Source organism: Parasteatoda tepidariorum, chromosome 5, assembly GCF_043381705.1.
Source record: "Parasteatoda tepidariorum isolate YZ-2023 chromosome 5, CAS_Ptep_4.0, whole genome shotgun sequence".
NCBI lineage: Eukaryota > Metazoa > Arthropoda > Arachnida > Araneae > Theridiidae > Parasteatoda > Parasteatoda tepidariorum.
Genome location: NC_092208.1, coordinates 30,687,444 through 30,708,478, shown reverse-complemented (window position 1 = coordinate 30,708,478; position 21,035 = coordinate 30,687,444). Strand labels below are relative to the sequence as shown.

The following is a 21,035-nucleotide window of genomic DNA, read 5'->3' as shown; positions in this document are numbered from 1 at the left end:
TTAAAAAAAATTTAATTTCGTTCCGAAAAGCTAAGAGTGATTTGGATAGATTTGTATCAATTGCATTTTAATTTTATAATGCATTTTAATATTTTATAGCAATTATTTTTAAAAAAGTAACTTGCTCAATTTTTTTATTGTTATGATGCACATTGTGTAGTAATGTGTAAATCTTTCTCACGTGGAACTATTTTTAAGAAACTGAATCTTTATGAATTCTACTAAACTCCTTTATTTTCTTTTCAGAATGAAAAATCCCAGTCAAACTGAATTGATATGTAAGTTTCTCTTATGTAGTTAGAATTTTAGTTTAGTTGTTAAACCTAAATATATTCAAAAGCACCATTCCATTTGAAACTGGTATATTTTCGGATTTTTTTTTCGGCAAATAGGACTGAAGTATTAATTTCCGTTAAAGCACATTATTGGTTTTTTAAAACTTAAGCACGTTCGATAAACTGTAAATCACTGCTTGAAACAAATGCTTTGGAATTTTTTTTTTGGGGGGGGGGGTGCAAATGACTCTCACATATTAGTTTCTATTTAAGAGACATAAGGAATTCTATGAATAATTATTTATTTCCAGACGTTAGGCGGATTATTTAAAGCTGGCTTGACCTCCTGTCATAGTTTAAATTTGGTCAAAAGGTTCAAACTAGATAATCAAATAGAAATTTTTTGATTAAAATGGAAATTCACAAGATTCAAATCGAATTCAGAACTTGCATGGTATTTTAAAAAGTTATGCATTTAGATTAACTATACTACAGAAAAAAATGTGATCAACAATGATATCAAAGTTTAGTTCAACGTTGATAAAATCAAGAAAATCAAGAATTCTGTTTCAACACATAGCCCGATATCGTACCTTAATATTGACCCATAATATTTATATTGTACCACGCATTATATTTCTAAGCACTAATGTACACTACTAGAGGAAGTAATTATAGGCTTATTAGGAGGGACACAATGTTGCCATATAGTTTACTATGTGTGTATAAATATAATAGTGTGTTGAATAGCGTTAAAATGAGGAAATTTGAAGTCAATATTCTGTTTTAACACATGGTCCGATATCGTACCTTAATATTGACCAATAATATTTATATTGGACCACGTACTATATTTCCGAATACTAGTGTACACTACCAGAGGAAATAATTATAGGATTGTTAGGGGGTACACAATATGACAATTAAGTTTAATATGTATGTATATATATAATAGTGTGTTTATTAGCTGTAAAATGAGGAAATTCTTAGTCAACATCGTAGTCAATATATTTAATCAATAGCACGAAAAATCAATAACGCGAAAACTTTTTTAAACGTTTTCATTATATATATAGTCATAATAATAGCGAATGCAGTATTGTTTTGAAAAAGAATGATTTTTATTTTATCCCAAATAATTTGCACCGTATATTAATATTATTTTTATTTACACAGTTAGAATTTTCATTATGAAATTACAGTAAAATAGTAGGCAGCAGTCTGTCCATTTGATTAACCATAAAGTTCATGGATAGTGGAACCGTTTTGAAAGCGTTTGCAAATGGTACAGTAAAAAAACCATGAATACAAAACCGAATCCAGAACTTGCATGGTATTTTAAAAAGTTATGCATTTAGATTAACTATACTACAGAAAAAAATGTAACTATTTACGACTAGCATAGTTTCTAAAAAATAAAAATAAAACTTCAACGGACATTGTAGCTCTGTGGGCCAGGCTTCATAAGATGGACCTTGTTGGTGCGAATAGAATTCTGGTTTAAAAACAATCAATAAACGTTTTTTCTCATACTTAACAGTTTGAATGTCAGTTTTTATTGTTTGACTGCTTTGGTTGAATATGATAAAATAACAATTAAACAAATTGCTATTTAATCATCTTTAATAAGAATTTTTTAACAGTGAAGTTCTTAACAGTTTGATTAGAGATTGCTAAAGGTAAAATACAATTTTTTTATATCTAGGATTTTTTTATGATTTATAATTCATAAAAAATGAAAAATTCAATTAAAAGTAAAACAATATTCATTTATTTATGAAAGTAGAAACGAGATCAATATGTAATGAATAAAGTCCCAAAGATAATATAAAAAGAAAAACAGAAATTAAAGAAATAATAGTAGTTTTTTTTAATGATATTTTTGACATATATAAAGAATAAAAAGTGATAAACAAAGAACAAAATAAACTTAGAAGAAGTTAGTTTTATTTTATACATTCCTGCTTATAACGATGTTTATGTTTCATTTCTTACATAGTATCAAGAATGTTTTCACGGACAGTTTAAAAAATACTTTTCACATGTTTACGAAGCTGTATTTACTGCATAAAACATAAATATAAATCATTTTTATTTTTAAAAATGCGTGCTCATAAAGCTGAAACGTAGCATTATTAAGTTATAAACTTCTACTTATGGTATGCTAAAAAAAGGGTTAGGGTGTGTGTCAAACGTGAATGCCATGATCTTTGTCGACCCCTAACCTTCTATTATTGTTCTCACCACGTGTTATATCATTTTCAATCTTCCTGGTCCATGGTGTAACATATCTGCAAGATTGGGTTACTTGAGATAGAACTTAACCCCTTTCTCTCCTAACCTAAATGCCGAAAAAGCAAAACCATAAATTACATTTTAGAGATTCTATGGTGCAAATTGCGAAACAAGATAGTTAATTTGATATCATTACTTTTCGTTCAAGGTTGTGAACACATAAATGAATAAAATAAACTGTGTGTAAAAAAAGGAGATAGGTGAATACCCGCTCCATCGACTCTAAATGAAAAAGGAGATGTTTGTCAACCGGTACAAAAATAAATAAATATAAATAGACAATGCAACTTTCGGTTAGATAGTGGCTCTTTGTAACGTATATTTGTAAGTTATAAATAAAGTAAAAGTTTAATAGAGAAGGCAACTTTTGTTAAGATAGGGATTCTTTCTAACTTTTTTTTAAAGTCATTAAAACGTAAGCAAAGCAATTTTGTAAATCATAAATGAAGTAAAAATTTAGTAGAAAAAGCAACTTTCTTTTAAATGCTAACTGTTAGTGGTAACTCTTAGTTATAAATAATACAAGCAAAGCAATTTTCGGTTAGATAATTCTCTTCGTTTCGCATATTTGTAAGTTATAAACAAAGTAAAAGTTTAATTGGCAAAGCAACCTTTCGTGGGATTGTAACTCTTTGTAACATACATTTGTAAGTTATTAAGCAAAAGTTCAATAGACAAAGCAACTTTTGTTGAGGTAGTGACTCTTTGTAAGGTATGTTTGTAAATTATAAGTAAATAAATTAAAATTATAAATAAATAAATTAAAATTACAAATAAATGTATTAAAATTACAAATAAATAAATTAAAATTGTAAGTAAATAAATTAAAATTATAAATAAATAAATTAAAATTAAAAAGTAAAGTACAAGCTAATATGTTTGTAAATTATGTATTTATATTTGTAAATCATAAATAAAGTATAAGTTTAATAGACAAAGTAGCTGTCGGTTAGAAAGTGACTTTTTGTCACGTATATTCGCAAATAATAAAAAATGTATAAGTTTAATAGACAAGGAAGCCTACAGTGAATTAGTGATTTTTTTTAACGTATATTTATAAGTTATAAATAAAATAAAAATTTAATTGGAAAAGCAACTTTCTGTCAGATAGTGATACTTTGTAATGTGTATTTGACAATTATTAATAAAGTTAAATTTTGATAGACATAGCAACACTTTTTGTCAGATAATGATTTGGTGTAATGTATATTTGTATATTACTAATAAAGAAGAAGTTCAATGGACAAAGCAACTTTCGGTTAGATAGTGACTTTTTGTAACGTATATTTGTAAGTTATAAATAGAGTAAATTTCAATAGTCAAGACAATTTTCGTTTAATTAATAACTCGTTCTAACATAATTTTGAAAGTTAAGAATAAAGTAAAGAAGGCAATTTTCGGTTAGATAGTGAGTCTTTGTAGCATATATTAGTAAATTATAAATAACGTAAAAGTTTATTAGACAAAGCAACTATGGGTTAGACAGTGACTCCTTGTAACGTATATTTATAAGTTATAAAGTAAAAGTTTAATAGATAAAACAAATGTCGGTTAGATTGTGACTCTTTGTAACGTGTATTTGTAAGCTATAAATAAAATAAAAGTTTAATAGACAAAGCAACTTTCTGTCAGATAGTGATACTTTGTAAAGTGTATTTGAAAATTATTAATAAGGTAAAATTTTGATAGACATAGCAACACTTTTTATTAAATAATGATTTGGTGTAATGTATATTTGTAAATTATTAATAAAGAAGAAGTTCAATGGACAAAGCAACTTTTGGTTAGATAGTGACTTTTTGTAACGTATATTTGTAAGTTATAAATAAAGTAAAATTTCAATAGTAAAGACAATTTTCGTTTAATTAGTAACACGTTCTAACATAATTTTGAAAGTCACGAATTAAGTAAAGAAGGCAATTTTCGGTTACATAGTGACTCTTTGTAACTTATATTAGTAAATTATAAATAACGTAAAAGTTTATTAGACAAATCAACTATGGGTTAGACAGTGACTCCTTGTAACGTACATTTATAAGTTATAAAGTAAAAGTTTAATAGATAAAACAAATGTCGGTTAGATAGTGACTCTTTGTAACGTGTATTTGTAAGCTATAAATAAAATAAAAGTTTAATAGACAAAGCAACTTTCTGTCAGATAGTGATACTTTGAATTTTGTATTACATTCAATAAAAATCTCCCTGTATTATTTCATTGAGATTTATAATATTTGGACGAAATTGTGTTTAAAACATGTAAGGTTTTTAAATACTGTTTAAAAAAATTGTATTTTTAATACGCATAAGGTATAATTATTTAATTCCCCATTGCTTATACACATAATTTATAATTATTAAAATTATCAATATCTTTGAGATTTATATTATTTGGACAAAATTGTGCTTAAAACATGAAAGGTTTTTAAATACTGTTTCTAAAATTGTATTTTTAATAAGCATAAGGTATAATTATTTAATTCCGCATAATTTATAATTACTAAAATATTAAAATTACTAATTTCTTTGAGATTAATATGTGGACAAAATTGTATTTAAAACAAGTAAGTGTTTTAAATGTTGTTTCAAAAATTGTATTTCTAATGAGCGTAAATTATAATTAATTGATTCCACTCCACAAAATATTATAATGTTTTAACTGAAATTAATAATAATTCAAGGTTTGCTGGGGTGGTCTCAATTTTGCAAATTAGCTAGTGCAGACGATATTTTAAGTTGCGAAATCAGACACAAAAGAGTACGTTCTCTGAATAAACACACATTTTTCTCGACCCATTTGGATTTTTGATCTCAAGAATATAAGGAGTCGAACTTTCCGAAATTTAAGAACGTCTTATTTTTAAAATTAGCTTCTTTTTAATAACTATCCGACCTATTTCGTACATATTTCGTATTTTGTCATTTAAAATTGTATTCTATAAATTAATGCAAAAAATCGTACACCTCACAATTCGATTGTTTTCAGATTATTAATAAATAAAATAATAAAAAATAAAAAATACTTATTCTGAAATTATATTTTACCATAAATTGTCTCTGGATAAATAGGAGTTATAATTCTGTGCAAAAGTTTTTCGATTCGCTTAAAAAGCTCTTGAGTTATGGCGAAACACGGAAGAAATAAAATTAACATTAGGGGGTGGGTCCAAACTTAGGATCATTCTTTCACACCCTCTACATTTAGAGAATCGAAGTCAGAATCCATTGAAAAAAAAGGCATGTTTATTCAGAGAAAGTGCGCTTTTGCGTTTTGTTTCGTAACTTGTTGTTATATCATCTGCTCTAATTAACAAGCATGTTTGAGGTTTACTCCTCGAACAATTAAGATCGAGCCCTAGAACGTGAAGATCCGATCATTACATCTAAAACTATTCTGGGTGGTCTGTTTATTTTTTTTGCGCAAAGTACTGCTCGCATATTAACGAGAGTTATTTAAAAACTTTTATCGATAATATTTACTTTAAAAGAAGCTGCTTTAGATGTTAACTCTAACTTTAACTGAAACCAGCTGAACTCATTAATACTATAAACAAACTATTTTTGGAAGTTCTCATAGCGAATAATAAAATTTTTGCATTCGAAAAAAAAAAAACTTTTTTTACGCTACTTTAGCTAGAACAATATTGCTACTTCCATTGCGACGTAAAGACCGTGTAATAGTAATATCCTATTACGAGTGTTACGCAACAGAGTACAATTCTGCTACAAAGTACATTGATTGCTTACATTTTTAAAAAAAAATTTTCTTTACAAGCTTTAATTAACGAAGCATGTTCGTTTACTCTTTGTGTTTTAAAAATACTTTTTTTTATTAACAATAATTTTTTTTGCGCAGTTACTGAAGCTGGTCAAATTCTTTTTCTTTGGTACTCCTTTTCATGTTCCGCTGTTTTTTTCTGTTTTATAGAATTGTTATTCAATTCCCTTTCTTAAAAAAAAAAATCTATACCACTTTCTTTTCTTTTTAAGTATGCTTGATGAAAAAGATACTTAGTTTGGAGTTTTAAGAAAAGAAGTTTGTTAAGGTTTTTTTATTAATAAAAGTAAAGGGTATAAAAAATACAATAATTCATGTCAAACGTGAAGAAAGTTTTTTTTTAAAAAAAAATTACACACGCTGTTCAGCATCAAACTCATACGCATAACATGACGTATCCTTTATATCTCTTTATAAGAATACGGACATAACTTTACTATGGATATTAATTTGTTATATTATTATATTAGGAAGACCGGAAAGTAATGTCGTTTCGTCGCATTAAATATTCGTTACTCTTAAAAACCAATTCATTTTTTTTATCCATTTCGATTCATTTTCGATCCGTCAGTGAAAGGTTGTTTTTAGCGAAGGTGAATACATTATTGATTAAAAATAAAATCTTGGTAAAAAATACCAAATTCACTGAAACTACATTACTCCCCGGTCCCCTAATAGATATCAACATATTAATAATGTTTTTCAAAATATGTTGTAACACTTTTTTTTACATAATTGATTGATACTTGCATCAAAATTATTTGAAAAAATTCATATTTTAAAAATATTTGACGCATTTTTATTTACGTACTAAAGAAAATGAATTATGTTTCCAGTTTTTCTTCAGAGTTGGAAACATATAGTAAATAGAATGGGTTAAAGAAAATGTAATTTTGTAATAAACTAACAAAAAGCTAGAGTAAAATCTTTAATAAAACTGGTAAATAATATTAATAATAACAAAAATAACATTAGGAAGCAATTTTTTTTTCTCCATTGCATAAGATTTTCGTAACGGATCTTAGATTTCATGTCACTGATTTCAAATTTAAAGTCGGTTTCTCTCTCTCAGCTATAGCTTTTTTTTAAATGACATTTTTACAGTCGATTTTTTGTCGAAATGTACAAGTTTAAAAGCGTTATTTATAGTAGGGGTAATATAAATGTTGCGGCAAAGTTCTAGGGGAGTTAGGGCAGATAATCCGAATTTAAATTGTGTAGGAATCCATGGCTAAAAATATCGTCATACTCCTCTAGGGGCACTTTCCTATTACGAAGTGTTTCTTTGAGTGCTTCTGAACAGATCATAACAGGGAAACGCCTTTCGCCGCGTAAGACTACATTTCAGGGGATGGTTTCTTATGCAATTTTAATCCTGATAATGTGCTTAAACTATGCAAGAAATTCGTGGCAACATTTATGCAATTCCCTGTTGTATATAACGTTTTTTAACTTGTACATTTCCACAAAAAATAGACTAAAAATGTTATTTAAAAAAGTCTGTAGATTTAAGAGCACAACTAATATCAGATTTGCAATCACCACACCTGAATATGCAAGATCAAATATTTGCTTAAATGCAACAATTTATTCCTCAGTGTTACTTATACTAACTCATGCATATTATAGTTGTGATATTAAATAATATTTAGGTAAATAATATTTAAGTAAATAACATTAAATTAATATATTTCTCAATGGAAAAATTTTCAGAATTTATTTTAACTCTGGCGGGGATAATCATATCAAACCACAACAGTAATTCAATCTGTCATTAGCTTATCATTCTGTCATGTTTTTTTACGATTTTAAATTTAAAAAAAAAATATTGATATTGATAAATAACGTGTAACTGATATTTCATTTATCAGTTATACTTGCAGAATGACACTTAAAACTTACTTTAAAGTAAAAACAAGAATTTAACAGAAATGTATTTGTAAACCTAGGTAAACTATCTGAACTCTAAACTAATTTTCTTACCATGTTTTATCCTGTGAATCAAAAAGAAGAATTTCGTGAAATCAATTGTTTCAAGCTCCAGTTGCTCATTTAATAGTGTAAAATATGTTTCAAAGGATAGAAGAGTATTTGATCAATGAAAAGATGAATATTCCTTTAATCTTTTTTGTTCATCTTTATTTAGTAAATGAGAAATAGAAAGAAAAATGTTTTTATATTTGTAAGCATTTTGTTTTAGAAGATAGCAGACTCGTAATTATTTGTAATGGTTTTCTACTGTTACAATCCAAAACAAAAATTGGTTTCATTTTAGTCATTTTAAAATTGTTTTAAACTTCTTTTTCCTTTTTAGGCCATGCATTAAAATATGTTTTTAAGTTTATACAACTTCTTTACCATTACTGTAAAATGAATAACTATCTAATACAAAATTATTTCTAATTCAAATTAAAGTTATTTCTAATCTTAATAAATTCTAATTTCCAATTTAATTTTGAATAAAATGTCTTACATTAAAATAACTAGTTAATTAAATACACATAAGAAATTTATTACTGTGACGGAGGAAAAGGAAAAACTTATTTTGCATAAATATTGGCTTTAAAACAGGGGGGAAAAGATCTTTTTTTAACGTTAAATTCTATAAAACTTAAAAATAATTGCCTTAAAACAAATATTTTTCTAAGTATAATATTTAAGCTATATTTTATTATAGAATATCCTTTTGAACTTAAAATTTAAAAAAGGGAAAATTTATTCAAGAATGATTTTCTATTTTGAGCAATTGTTTTTGAATGAAATCAACTATTATATAAATCGAAATTTCTTTTCTTTTAAATTGTTTAATAATCGTTTTAAAAAGGCCTCGTTAAAAGTAACATATATCTACGACAGTAATAAATAACTAAATGTTAAAAAAAGCATGTTGACTTACAACGTTAAGCTCTTCTACTAAAAATTTTACAGTTATAACACACATATACTTAATAACATTAATAAGTCAATGAATAAAATTAATTAATATGATCAATCAACCCAATAAATCAATTTTAGAAAAATAAATTCATAAATTTAGCTTGAAGCCAAAATTTTTTTTTTAGAGAATGAGTCACTGTAAGGAAAATTTACTAATATTGGTTTAGAAATGATTATTTAATAATTATCATTCTAGTATTTTTTCAAATATTTTTGTGTAACAATGGTTTTCAATTATCTTTCTTCTAATAGAAATTTTTATAAGGATTTCCTCAAATTTAGATTAGCAAAATCTATAATATTTAAAATTTTTCTATTATGTACTTCGCTCATGACTTGTTGTTGATATGTACTCGCTATATTTTACATTTTATTTAATACTCTAGACTCTATTTAAAATTTTTATTTTTTTAATACATTTAGGAAAGACGAAACACAGAAAAAATTTAAAAATAATACCGTTTTACTTAAAAAAAACTGCTTTCAGAAAGAAGTAAATAACACAATTGTAGTTTAAGTAGTTAAATATTTTCATGAAACACTGAGATAAAACTCTCAAAAATAATGTTTAATACTTCATTGTAAATACTTCAACTTTAATTATTTATCAAAGATTTTACAATTAAAAGAATTTGAATTAATTAATTTAATTTTTTTTCTTACTTATAGATTTTATATCATACATTCACTAGTTGAAACTTTCTAAAAAATAAGAAAGCATATCAAGTGAAAGAAAATTTTTAAGCGATTTTCCAACTTATTATCTGTGCCATAGTATCCAACTCATAACTCTTTAGTTGTTTATATGAGACCGAAACATAATATTTGTAATATAGCATGCAACTAAGGAGTTTAGAGTTTTTTATATCGTACACAAATTTATTACTTAAGAGGTAGCATCTGAATCATACTTTCATTTTTGTTTATCTCTGATACGAAGCAATTATTTGTGACATTTTAGTTTAATAGCAAATGTTTAAGCTTAACATTTCTGTTTTACAGTTTTTCTGCTAACAGTCTGTTTTTCAGACAAAATGAACCTTTACGACTAAAGATAAATTCACAAGATTTAAATTTTAAATTACATCCAATATTATGTGAATTAGCACTAAACTTTATTAAAGTAACACAATATTTTTGTTTTATGACAGAAGGAATCCTTACGACGAAAGATAAATTCACAAGATTTGAATTTTAAATTACATCGTATATTATATAAATCAACACTTAACTTTTTTAAAGCAACGCAATATTTTTGTTTTACGACAGAATGAATCCCAACAATGAAAGATAAACTCACAAGATTTGAATTTTAAATTACATCGAATATTATGTAAATCAACACTAAACTTTTTAAAAGCGACACATTAATTTTGTTTTATGACAGAAGGAATCCTTACGACGGAAGATAAATTCACAAGATAAAATTCAAAGTCACATAATGATTAACAATGACATTTAACTATTTATACTATTATCAATATCCCTTAATAATAAACCTCTATTTAGCTTAATATTTTTAAATTTACAAAACTTTATTACTAAAATTTTTTATTAATCAGTAATGCAATAAATTTTGATTTAGTAATTAAATGAGCACATTGAACATATCAATATAAAGAATCTGGTAACCACACATAACTAATACCCACACATAACCAATGCCTACACGACAAGTTAGTACTGTGCTCTTTTATTGAGTTCCTCCACATTAACGAACTTTTCATTATTTATAATAACCCTAAGGTCTTCAGAATAAAATAATTTATTGCTAACTGGTTATTTCAAGTAGATTATAATCATCGAATATTTTGCATAAGGTGAATTTGGTCATTTTCGCCGTTCTTGAGACATGATGCAAACAACAAGAATTCGTGCTGTATATATATATCCTAAGCGAAATGATAACTTTCTTCCATTAGCGTGAACAGATATATTTTAATGATCGAACAACGATATATTTGTATTGAAATCAGAAGATGCTGGCTAAGGTCAACCAAAGGCATAACTGCTGATTTAGTACTTCTTTGTGATAGTGGTAGAAAAATCTTGTGATATTTGTTAAGTGACAAAATAGAAACAAAAAATTAACCATACATTAATAATTAAAAATAAGTTATTAACTAAAGTTGATTTTGTAATAATTTTAATTTATGAATAACAATTTTAATTTACATTTAGGAGAAGAAGAAAAAAAAGGAGTATTAAATATAATTTTTGTTATTCTTCAAATTACTGTTTGTTGATATTGTTCTTAAATATGAAGTATTTAAGTTTTTCTTATCCAGTTTTTCTTTAGTTCTCAATAAATATCGATTGTAGTGTTTGAGTTTTTCTCATTGTTAAAAACGATTTAATTATTCTTTTTGTAGCTTTCTTTGTAAGTTTTTGTGATAATTAAAAGCAACGTAAAATACCTTTTTTATATTTTTTGTTTCCTTCGCAAAAATAATAACAACTCTTTAGTTTAAGATACATCTTTCTTTACTCCCTCGCTTACATTAATTCTACATTTACTTATGATATTAATGATCACATTTTGATCACATTATTAATCTTGATCACGATCATCAATTTTGATCACAATATTAATCTTAAATAAAACATAGTTTTTAAGTTTTTGATTTGTAAAAATTATGCACTTAGCTAAAATTACTCTTAAAATTTAAAATCTACTCACCAACTATGTAATCATATTCTGAGTCAACTTTGTCGGTTGAAATAGGAACTAAATATTCCGAACCGAACACATATAATAATGTGGCCAAAGGTACAAGAGCTGGTAAAATAGGGGCCACATCCGGCATGTTGTGACACGGGCCCTCTTCGAATAAATACTTAAAATTCCTGAAATGTTATTTTAAATCACTTTATCCAAGCCCCCGTGCAATATTTGCAACAGTTGGGGATGCCTTACGCACCCACATTCTTGTTCCATTCCGGAGTTCTTCCGGCGATCCGTCTAATCCCTGTTTCCCTTTGCTTGTTTGTCAGTTGGAATTCGACAAGAACTTTGGTCTCGCTTCAAAGAATCGAGCTCAAAAACGCGTGCACCATCTGCTATATCTGATCCGATTCTGAAACACCGTGTGGAGAGGCCCACTGCTTGCCTTGAACTTGACCGAGTCTTGCTTTTTCGAATTTCGTACGCGGGCCGACGACCGGTTCTGGCGAAGTCACAGATTCTGTTTGGCGAATAGATGAAAGATTCTTCTTTTTTTGATGATGGTGAGAGGGTTTCTTGATGAAGATGATTTAGTATGCATCTCTGCATGTCCCTCGAAAACACCGAGTGTCCTACATCCGTTATGCAGGTGGAAGAGGTTGCTAGCCCCGTTATTGAGGATGCTCTGGGTGGTGGTGGTCGTTATCATCCGCTGAAGATGACCGTAAGCATTGAAAATGAGTGTTAGGCACACAATGAAATTTTAATCACTACTCTCACTGCTAATGTTAAATATTCAACATTGTTATTTGTAATAGATGCGGCGAGAGTTTTCCTTTAGTAATTAGGTAAATGCCATTCACTGTTTCCAGTTATGGTCAGTTGGCATTCTGAGTTACAGCCGTTCTCTGTTAAAGTAAAGGAAACTACTTTTATTTATATATATATATATTTTCGGTTATAATACAGTTTCTATGGGCCTCTATGCGGAATCTTTGCATATACAGAAACATGTATCAAATGCAGGGAAATATATGTTAAAGTATCGGTGTAGTCTATAATATAAGAAAGAATAAATTGTTTCTGTTTAAAAAATCCTATAACGTTGAAACATGTGTTTTAAAATAAAGGGGAAAAAAACTTAATGTTCGAACATATGTTCTAAAATAGATAGAAGAATTGTATATTATAGTAAGTTAAAGTTGAACTGCAATAATACACTGCTTATATATACTGCTTCACAATCTCTATTACAGCATATGGAAAAATATGAGGATAGGAAAAATAATATAATGAAGGAAAAATATGCGTTTAGTAATAAAAAAAAATGCTGTACAGGAAAATGTGTATTGAAATATTCTATAATAAAGGAATAAATCGTTTAAATATATAAAATTTTACGTTAAACGCATCAAATTGTTGTCAGCTAAAATGAAGGATAACTAAATAACACAGGAAGTTATATGTGGAAGAATCAGAATTTTGTGTAACATAATAATATATATTGTAATATAAGTAAATTTGCATTAACTTGTTTCTACAATACCAAAGTGTAGGAAAAATATGTGCTAAAGAACAATAAAATACAATCAAAATATGAGGGGAAGTGTTAAAAATATACATAAGTAAAATATGTAATTAAAGTCTGGAAATCTACATGATATACGAACATATGTGTAAATGCAATATAGGAAGTTAAACCATAATCCTACATAGGAATATAAAGTCAAACCATAATCCTACATAGGAATATAAAGTTAAACTATAATCTACGAGCATGCAGAAAAAGTATGTGTTAGAGAAATAATATAATATAGAAAAAATATGCGTTGAAGTACAGAATTATTATGTATCATAGATAATTAAAGTCGAAGACCTTACATTCAAGCTTTCTATGATACTACTATATTAAAGAAATATTTTAGAAAGTAAACTAACAAATATATGAAAATTTGTTAAAATGTTAGGCATAGTTTATGTAAAATGTGGTATAAACGTCTCGACAACAACATGATATGAAAAACAGATTTTTTTAAGAATAAAAAACTGTATTATCTAGAAAAATAATATTGTTACGTTGGAAAAATCTACTTTAATATTTTATACTATGACAGGTGTTAGAATTCGCTTGAAACCTTTATATACTTCTTAAATTATCATATAAAAAAAATTTGTAATCCAAAAAGACAATTTACGTCTATTTTATTGATACGAGAAAAATATTTAAACAAATATAAAATCAAATTATAGAACTCAAATGGTACTCTGGAAAATATATGTATGATTTTTTAGATAAGTAATGTAGCCAATTAATTTCAACAAGTATGCTATAGAAAATAATTCAGATACAGAAATTACTCATTAAAATAATCACTTTTAAACTGCAAACTTCGTAGCGCCTTTTCTCGGTTTTCTTTTTTAAATTATGGTGCACCTTTTAAGCAAAAGCTGTTTTTTTTTCATTGTTCTCTTAATTTTGCATCAATTTTTAAAGTCAGTTGTTTAACAGCAATTTTCGTACGTACCAAAAGTCAAAGTGAAATGTAGTCTCTATAGTGCACATTTAACTTTTAAAGTAAATTATCCGAGAAAAGTAGTCTAGTTACTAAAACAATACGGTAGCTATCTTCTCATCCATTCCCTACCAGTTCTACAATATATTTTATTAATCTGATTCTTAAAACCGTTTGCTTTCTATAATGGAATAGCAAAGGCATACGGTTAGAATTTTCATTCCAAAATTATGGTAAAATGACCGACAGCAGTCTGTACATCCAATTAACCATAAAGTTAAGGCAAATAAAATATTTTACCTTTACAGTTTTGAAGCCATTTACAACTAGTATGGTTATAAAACCATAAAAAAGAAATTTTACTATACATAGGAGCTAGGCTATTCTTTGTGTAATGGACATTGCAGAATGCAGGACACAAATTGGGTAGTGCAGGCCATTACAAACTCTTCATGCGCTGAAGAGAAACGGAGAAATATTGTGGTTATCAACGCTGGAACTTGAACCTCGGTTCTGTCGGTCATGACACTTATATATTTTCCCTCTCGACTATATGTAGGGGAGAGGGGGGCACATGTAAAAAAAAATCTTATTTCTTCATTTTTCAAAAAATATCATCAATTTCTCACAATAAAGAAGTCTATATGTTTAAATAATCTTTTCTTTGTGTTATGGAATTTTTTGAGATTTTCAATAAAATATTTCCTTACTTTATGATATTTTAGAAAAATGACTTCAATTGTTCACATGTGCCCCTATAAGGAGCACATGTGAACATGCCTGGGACATATATGAACAAGATTAAAAGCACGAAGCGATCATCATATTTAAAAGAAGTTTTTTTATTAGTATAACAGATATCGATGCATATTTTACTGAAGGGGTTGTAGCTTATTATGTGAATTTAAATTGTACAACAGTACTGTCAATAAGAAAAAAAAATTTCCGCTGTTGGGTTTTTCAAAACTTCATGTTCCTCATTAGTTGTAATGGGCCTTTTTCTCTCTTCTCTGATACTCTTTCATGCTTTTTTTTTTTCTTCATTCTTTCTATCTTTTCATTTGTATCTTTAACAATTCTATCTTTCTCAGGTGTATCAGTTAATATGAGCGATGCGTGATCAACCATTCAACAAAAAAAAATTTAAAGAAAAAATTAACAATTAATAAATTAATTACCGGAAAACTAAATAATAATTTTAAATGCATACATATTTTTTAAACTTATAATATCGTGAGGATAATAATCTTAATATAGGGGCACATGTGAACTGTTCACATCTGCCCCAGATGTTTTGTTCGCAAGTGCCCCTTCATCTTTCTTAAACATAACTTGAAAAATAAAGAATTTTTAATTGAGTAGAAGAAAATAATACTTATCATAAACTTACCTGAATGTTCATATAATGGTCTGCAATAGTTAATTTTAGCTTATTAGTTGATTTATACTATGCTTTCACTTGAAGAAGCAAGTGATTATAATATATACAATACCAGCTGATACAAAGAAATTGTCAGAATAGAACAACAAAATGGCTCATTGTTCTGAAAGTTTTTCAGAGAGGTAGGTCTAGTACTGCCATCAATTGAAAATTTTTCAAGATTTTTTATTTTGAATCATATTGGTAAGACATACCATATTCCTCCTGTTCACGTGTGCCCCCCTCTCCCCTACGCGGTTGCAAGGAACTAAGTTATTTCATTAGGTGGGCTTAATTGGTGCGATAAAATTCTGGTTGTTTAACCGTATTAGGTGAAAGCAGGTAATAAAGGTTTTTTTTCCACAATTAACCGTTTGTTTACCATCTTATTCATGATTACTTGATCGCTCTATCTGAATATGGTGAAATAACAATTAAATAAATTATNACTATAATGTGTAGGGGAGAGGGGGGCACATGTGAACAAATTTTTTTATTTCTTCATTTTTCAAAAAATATCATCAATTTCTCACAATAAAGAAGTCCATATGTTTAAATATTCTTTTCTTTGTCTTATGGAATTTTTTGAGATTTTTCAATAAAATATTTCTTTACTTTATGATATTTTAGAAAAATGACTTCAATTGTTCACATGGGGCACGTGTGAGCATGTCTGGGGCACAAATGAACAAGATTAAAAACGCAAAGCGATCATCATATTTAAAAGAAATTTTTTTTTGTTAGTATAACAGATATAGATACACATTATACTGAAGGGGTTGTAGCTTACTATGTGAATTTAAATTGTACAACAGTACTGTGAATAAGTAAGAAAAAAATTTCCGCTGTTGAGTTTTTCACAACTTCATGTTCCTCATTAGTAGTAATGGGCCTTTATCTTTCTTCTCTGATACTCTTTCATGCTTTTTTTTTCATTTTTTCTATATTTTCATTTGTAGCTTTAACAATTCTATCTTTCTCAGGTGTATCAGTTAATATGCGTGATGCGTGATCAACCATTTAATTTAAAAAAATAACAATTAATAAATTAATTATGGAAAACTAGATAATAATAATTTCAAATGCATATATATTTTTATAAACTTGAGGATAATAATCTTAAAACTATGTAGGGGCACATGTGAACTGTTCATATCTGCCCCAGATGTTTTGTTCACAAGTGCCCCATCATCTTTCTTAAACATAACTTGAAAAATAAAGAATTTTTAATTGAGTAAAAAAAATGATAATTGTCATAAACTTACCTGAATGTTCATATAATGGTCTGCAGTAGTTAATTTTAGCTTATTAGATGATTTATACTATGCTTTCACTTGAAGAGGCAAGTGATTATAATATATACAACACCAGCTGATACAAAGAAATTGTCAGAATAGAACAACAAAATGACTCATTGTTCTGAAAGTTTTGCAGAGAGGTAGGTCTAGTACTACCATCAATTGAAAATTTTTCTAGATTTTTTATTTTGAATCATATTGGTAAAACATACCATATTCCCCCTGCTCAAATGTGCCCCCCTCTCCCCTACGAGGTTGCAAGGAGCTAAGTGGCTTCATTAGATGGGCTTAATGGGTGCGATAAAATTCTGGTTGTTTAACCGCATAAAGTAAAAACAGTTAATAAAGGTTTTTTTTCTCCACACTTAACCGTTTGTTTACCATCTTATTCATGATTACTTGATCGCTTTGTCTGAATATGGTAAAGTAACTATTAAATAAATTATTTAACTATTTTTCTAGAGAAATTTCTATCAGTGCATTTATTCGTCAAACAAATTTCTTTTGTTTGATATCTCGCAATTAGTGAGTACTGATCTCAATAACTGAGTACTCATCGCAATAAATGAGTATACTCTGAGTACACATTTTTTTAGTTTAAAGTTATGTTACCCAATTATTTGTGTTAATCTATATGTTACATTTTACTTATTACTTCTTATGAAATTCGCATCCCTAAAACATGTGCAATAAGCATTTCTTAGAAAATAGTTCATTCAAAAACAAAACGCTTCGTTAAATTTCAGTATACATTTTTTACAGAGACCAATAGCGTTATTTCACCTAATTATTTCTATAGAAATCTAAGGAAAGCATCTACATCAAACCCATATAATGGCAAGAATAAAAAAAATATTGCAAATTTTCTTAGATAGCAAAATATGTTATCTAAGAATGCATAAAAGAGTATTTCATTACCTATTTTATTTTGCATTAATCAAGTTCAATCCATAATTTCAAAAATGTTTCAACTTGACTCGTTATGACATTCTTATGATTTGTGTTGTATAGATTTCAAGTTACAGGAGAGGAAATAGCTTTAAAGAATGTTTCTTCTTTTCAGTTCAAACAGGTGCTTAGGTCACAAGAAGGTTACGAGGAAGGAAATTGCTAATTAATCAGCAAATTCATCAAGATGCTTAAGATGACTGGTTTTCAATCAACTTCAGTATGTGTCATCTGTACAAAAATTATATTTAATCAACATAATAGATTAATACGATGTTGAGAAGGATTACTTTTTCTTAAATCGCCCTTACAAAAAAATTCTAAATAAAGTAATAGCAGAAATTTTTTAATTCATATAAACTTAAGTTGATAAATACCAGTGAAATTAATCATACACTGTAAAAAATTCCGAATTAAATTACGGTATAAGTACCGGAACATTGGTTGCATCATCCATATAACCCATTTTATCCTAAGAACTATCTTTACCCTAAAATATTTTACCGTAATTGTTAAAGTAATATTTACTATAAAAATTATGGTTTAATAGAATACTTGCTCCGTAACATGATTTGGTAAAAATGAATTTTACAGTAAAAAGGTACTTATTACAGTAATTTAAACCGGATTTTTTTACAGAGTAGATAAGGATGCATTCTTAGACTGCTGTATGCATATTTAATTATCTAAATTGTTAAGAGAAACCATAAAAACACTTTTCGAATAGCCAAATAATTTTTATTTGATTACTTATTTGTTGTTCTTCCAATAATAATATATTACAGTAGAGAACCGATTATCCGGAACAATCGGGACTATCGCTATTCCGGATAACTGATTTTTCCGGTTTTCTGAATCGCTACAAAAAGCCGTTTTTTTAGTGTTAAACCTAACTAAAAAATAAAATAAATATTNGTAGATAAGGATGCATTCTTAGACTGCTGTATGCATATTTAATTATCTAAATTGTTAAGAGAAACCATAAAAACACTTTTCGAATAGCCAAATAATTTTTATTTGATTACTTATTTGTTGTTCTTCCAATAATAATACATTACTATTTACAAGCTTCATAACTTTATTTTTTTTAAATATTTATTATTATATAATGATAATTGTACAATATTTGTATAATATTTTGATATATATATTGATTATAATATTTGTATAACATATTGATATTTGTATAATATTGTTGCCTATTGATTGGTTCATTAAATAATTACTGATTGTCTTTTAAGAAACATTAAAACAAACGAAAAAATAAGTTTTAAGGTGCTGTTAGTGTTTTTTCAAATTAAAATTAAACTACAACTAGCTACAACACATGAAGAGAGGTTAAAAACAAATAAGTAAGAAATTAAGTTCTTGTTTAAAATATCATTTCGAAACAATTGCCAATATCACCGTTGGGGGGAGGGTTTAAAATGAATGAGGTGACACGCAAAATTTACAACTGTTCTTTGTCCTTAGACAGTATAAAAACCCTATGGGGCTAGTTGTACCTTTGTTACAACATCCTAATTTGATTAAAATTGGAACTTTTAAAATTTATATGAGTTTAAAACAGTCATACAATTTACTTCTGTTTTTAAATAGTGCCATTGTAGTTTTTGACATTTACTGTACATAAATATAATACTCAGTGTCAAACGAAGAAATATTGACTTAACCTCATAAATATCAACAAAAAAGACGCCGAAACCACTTTTTTTCCCCAGCAAACTGGAAATACTTTGTCTATTTTCCAATTTCATTAAATGCAGGAAATTAAATGTTGATATTTGCTGCAATTAGAAATTATTGCCAAAAAATCACAAACAATTGACCTGGTGTGAGAGGTCAAGATGAATAAAAAGAGGGGGGAGGGAGAAAGAAATAGCTGAAAAATTGACAAAAAGTACATTGTTCAAAACTTTAACGTCTTTTCTTTAATATAATTTACTTATGTTTTTAAAATTGAATGGAAAATTACATAACTTAATAGCATTTAGTGTTTACTAGCAAAACAATAGTTAACAATACCTTGTCTTGGCTTTTTTTCACTTTCCCGTGTTTAAAATATTCCCAGGATTCTAATTTTTATATATACACTGAGAGAAAAAAATGCAAGGTCAAGACTACCTGATTATGGTAAAATTCTCTGTGTTTTTAGATCTATGAGAACTCCAAAAAACTCGGTGCTTCCGGATAGTAAATTTGCCAAAATCAATAATAAAATATTGTTTTATAGTGTGTGATAAAATTTGGAAAATCTGGTGAAATTTGGTCATTTTATCATGAAACTTTAAAACATGGCATAAAAAAACATTTTTTCGGTTAAATTTACTTTGAATTTCTTACTAAATGTATGGTAATAAGAACTATAATTTTGAAATCCAGAAATTTCCGGGAAACCCCATTACTATATGAACAAAAAAATGACCAAATACATGGTTTATGTACCAATGACCAGATGACTGGTTATGGTATATTTTAGTCTTATTAACCAGAATTATGGTTTTTGTTCTTCCGAATTTGTCATTGCCATGCAGTTCGGTAATTTAATCAGATTTTTTTCTTTCGAGTAATTATGGTGATTTATATTTTCACTTGATTCAGAAAATCATAAGAAACAATTGTAATATGGAGTCAAGAAATATTTTCCCGAACTCTTATTAACAAATGCTTGAAATACAAACATAATTTTTAAAATTATCAACAATTGTAGGATTATTAGACAATTTAAAGAACAAATACGATAGCTGTAATTTTTTGAAATACGTTTTTGTCTAAAAAAAAATTTTTTTTTAACTGAAAACAATAAAAATAAAATATTCTTAGAGTCAAACTTACATTCTAATTTTCATTTTCGAACTTGTACCTTATGGATTGACAACAACTTTAAGCATTATATAACGTTTACTGTG

The 21,035-nt window shown here is 27.3% G+C and overlaps 1 protein-coding gene and 1 long non-coding RNA gene across 2 annotated transcripts in view; one reads left to right on the top strand and one right to left on the bottom strand.

Moving 5' to 3' along the window:
• LOC107449348 (glucose dehydrogenase [FAD, quinone]) overlaps nucleotides 1-12,473 on the bottom strand; it is a 121,381-nt gene extending 108,908 nt beyond the window's left edge. Inside the window, exon 1 of the mRNA XM_016064849.4 lies at nucleotides 11,963-12,473. Within this exon, the coding sequence (XP_015920335.1) occupies nucleotides 11,963-12,089 (127 nt within the window). The 5' untranslated portion in view covers nucleotides 12,090-12,473. The remainder of the gene's footprint in view (nucleotides 1-11,962) is intronic.
• Nucleotides 1-18,371, top strand: part of LOC122270953 (uncharacterized) — a 34,838-nt gene extending 16,467 nt beyond the window's left edge. Inside the window, exons 2-3 of the long non-coding RNA XR_006226068.2 lie at nucleotides 247-278; nucleotides 18,242-18,371. This is a non-coding gene — a long non-coding RNA (uncharacterized lncRNA). The remainder of the gene's footprint in view (nucleotides 1-246; nucleotides 279-18,241) is intronic.
• Nucleotides 18,372-21,035: the final 2,664 nt, after the last annotated feature.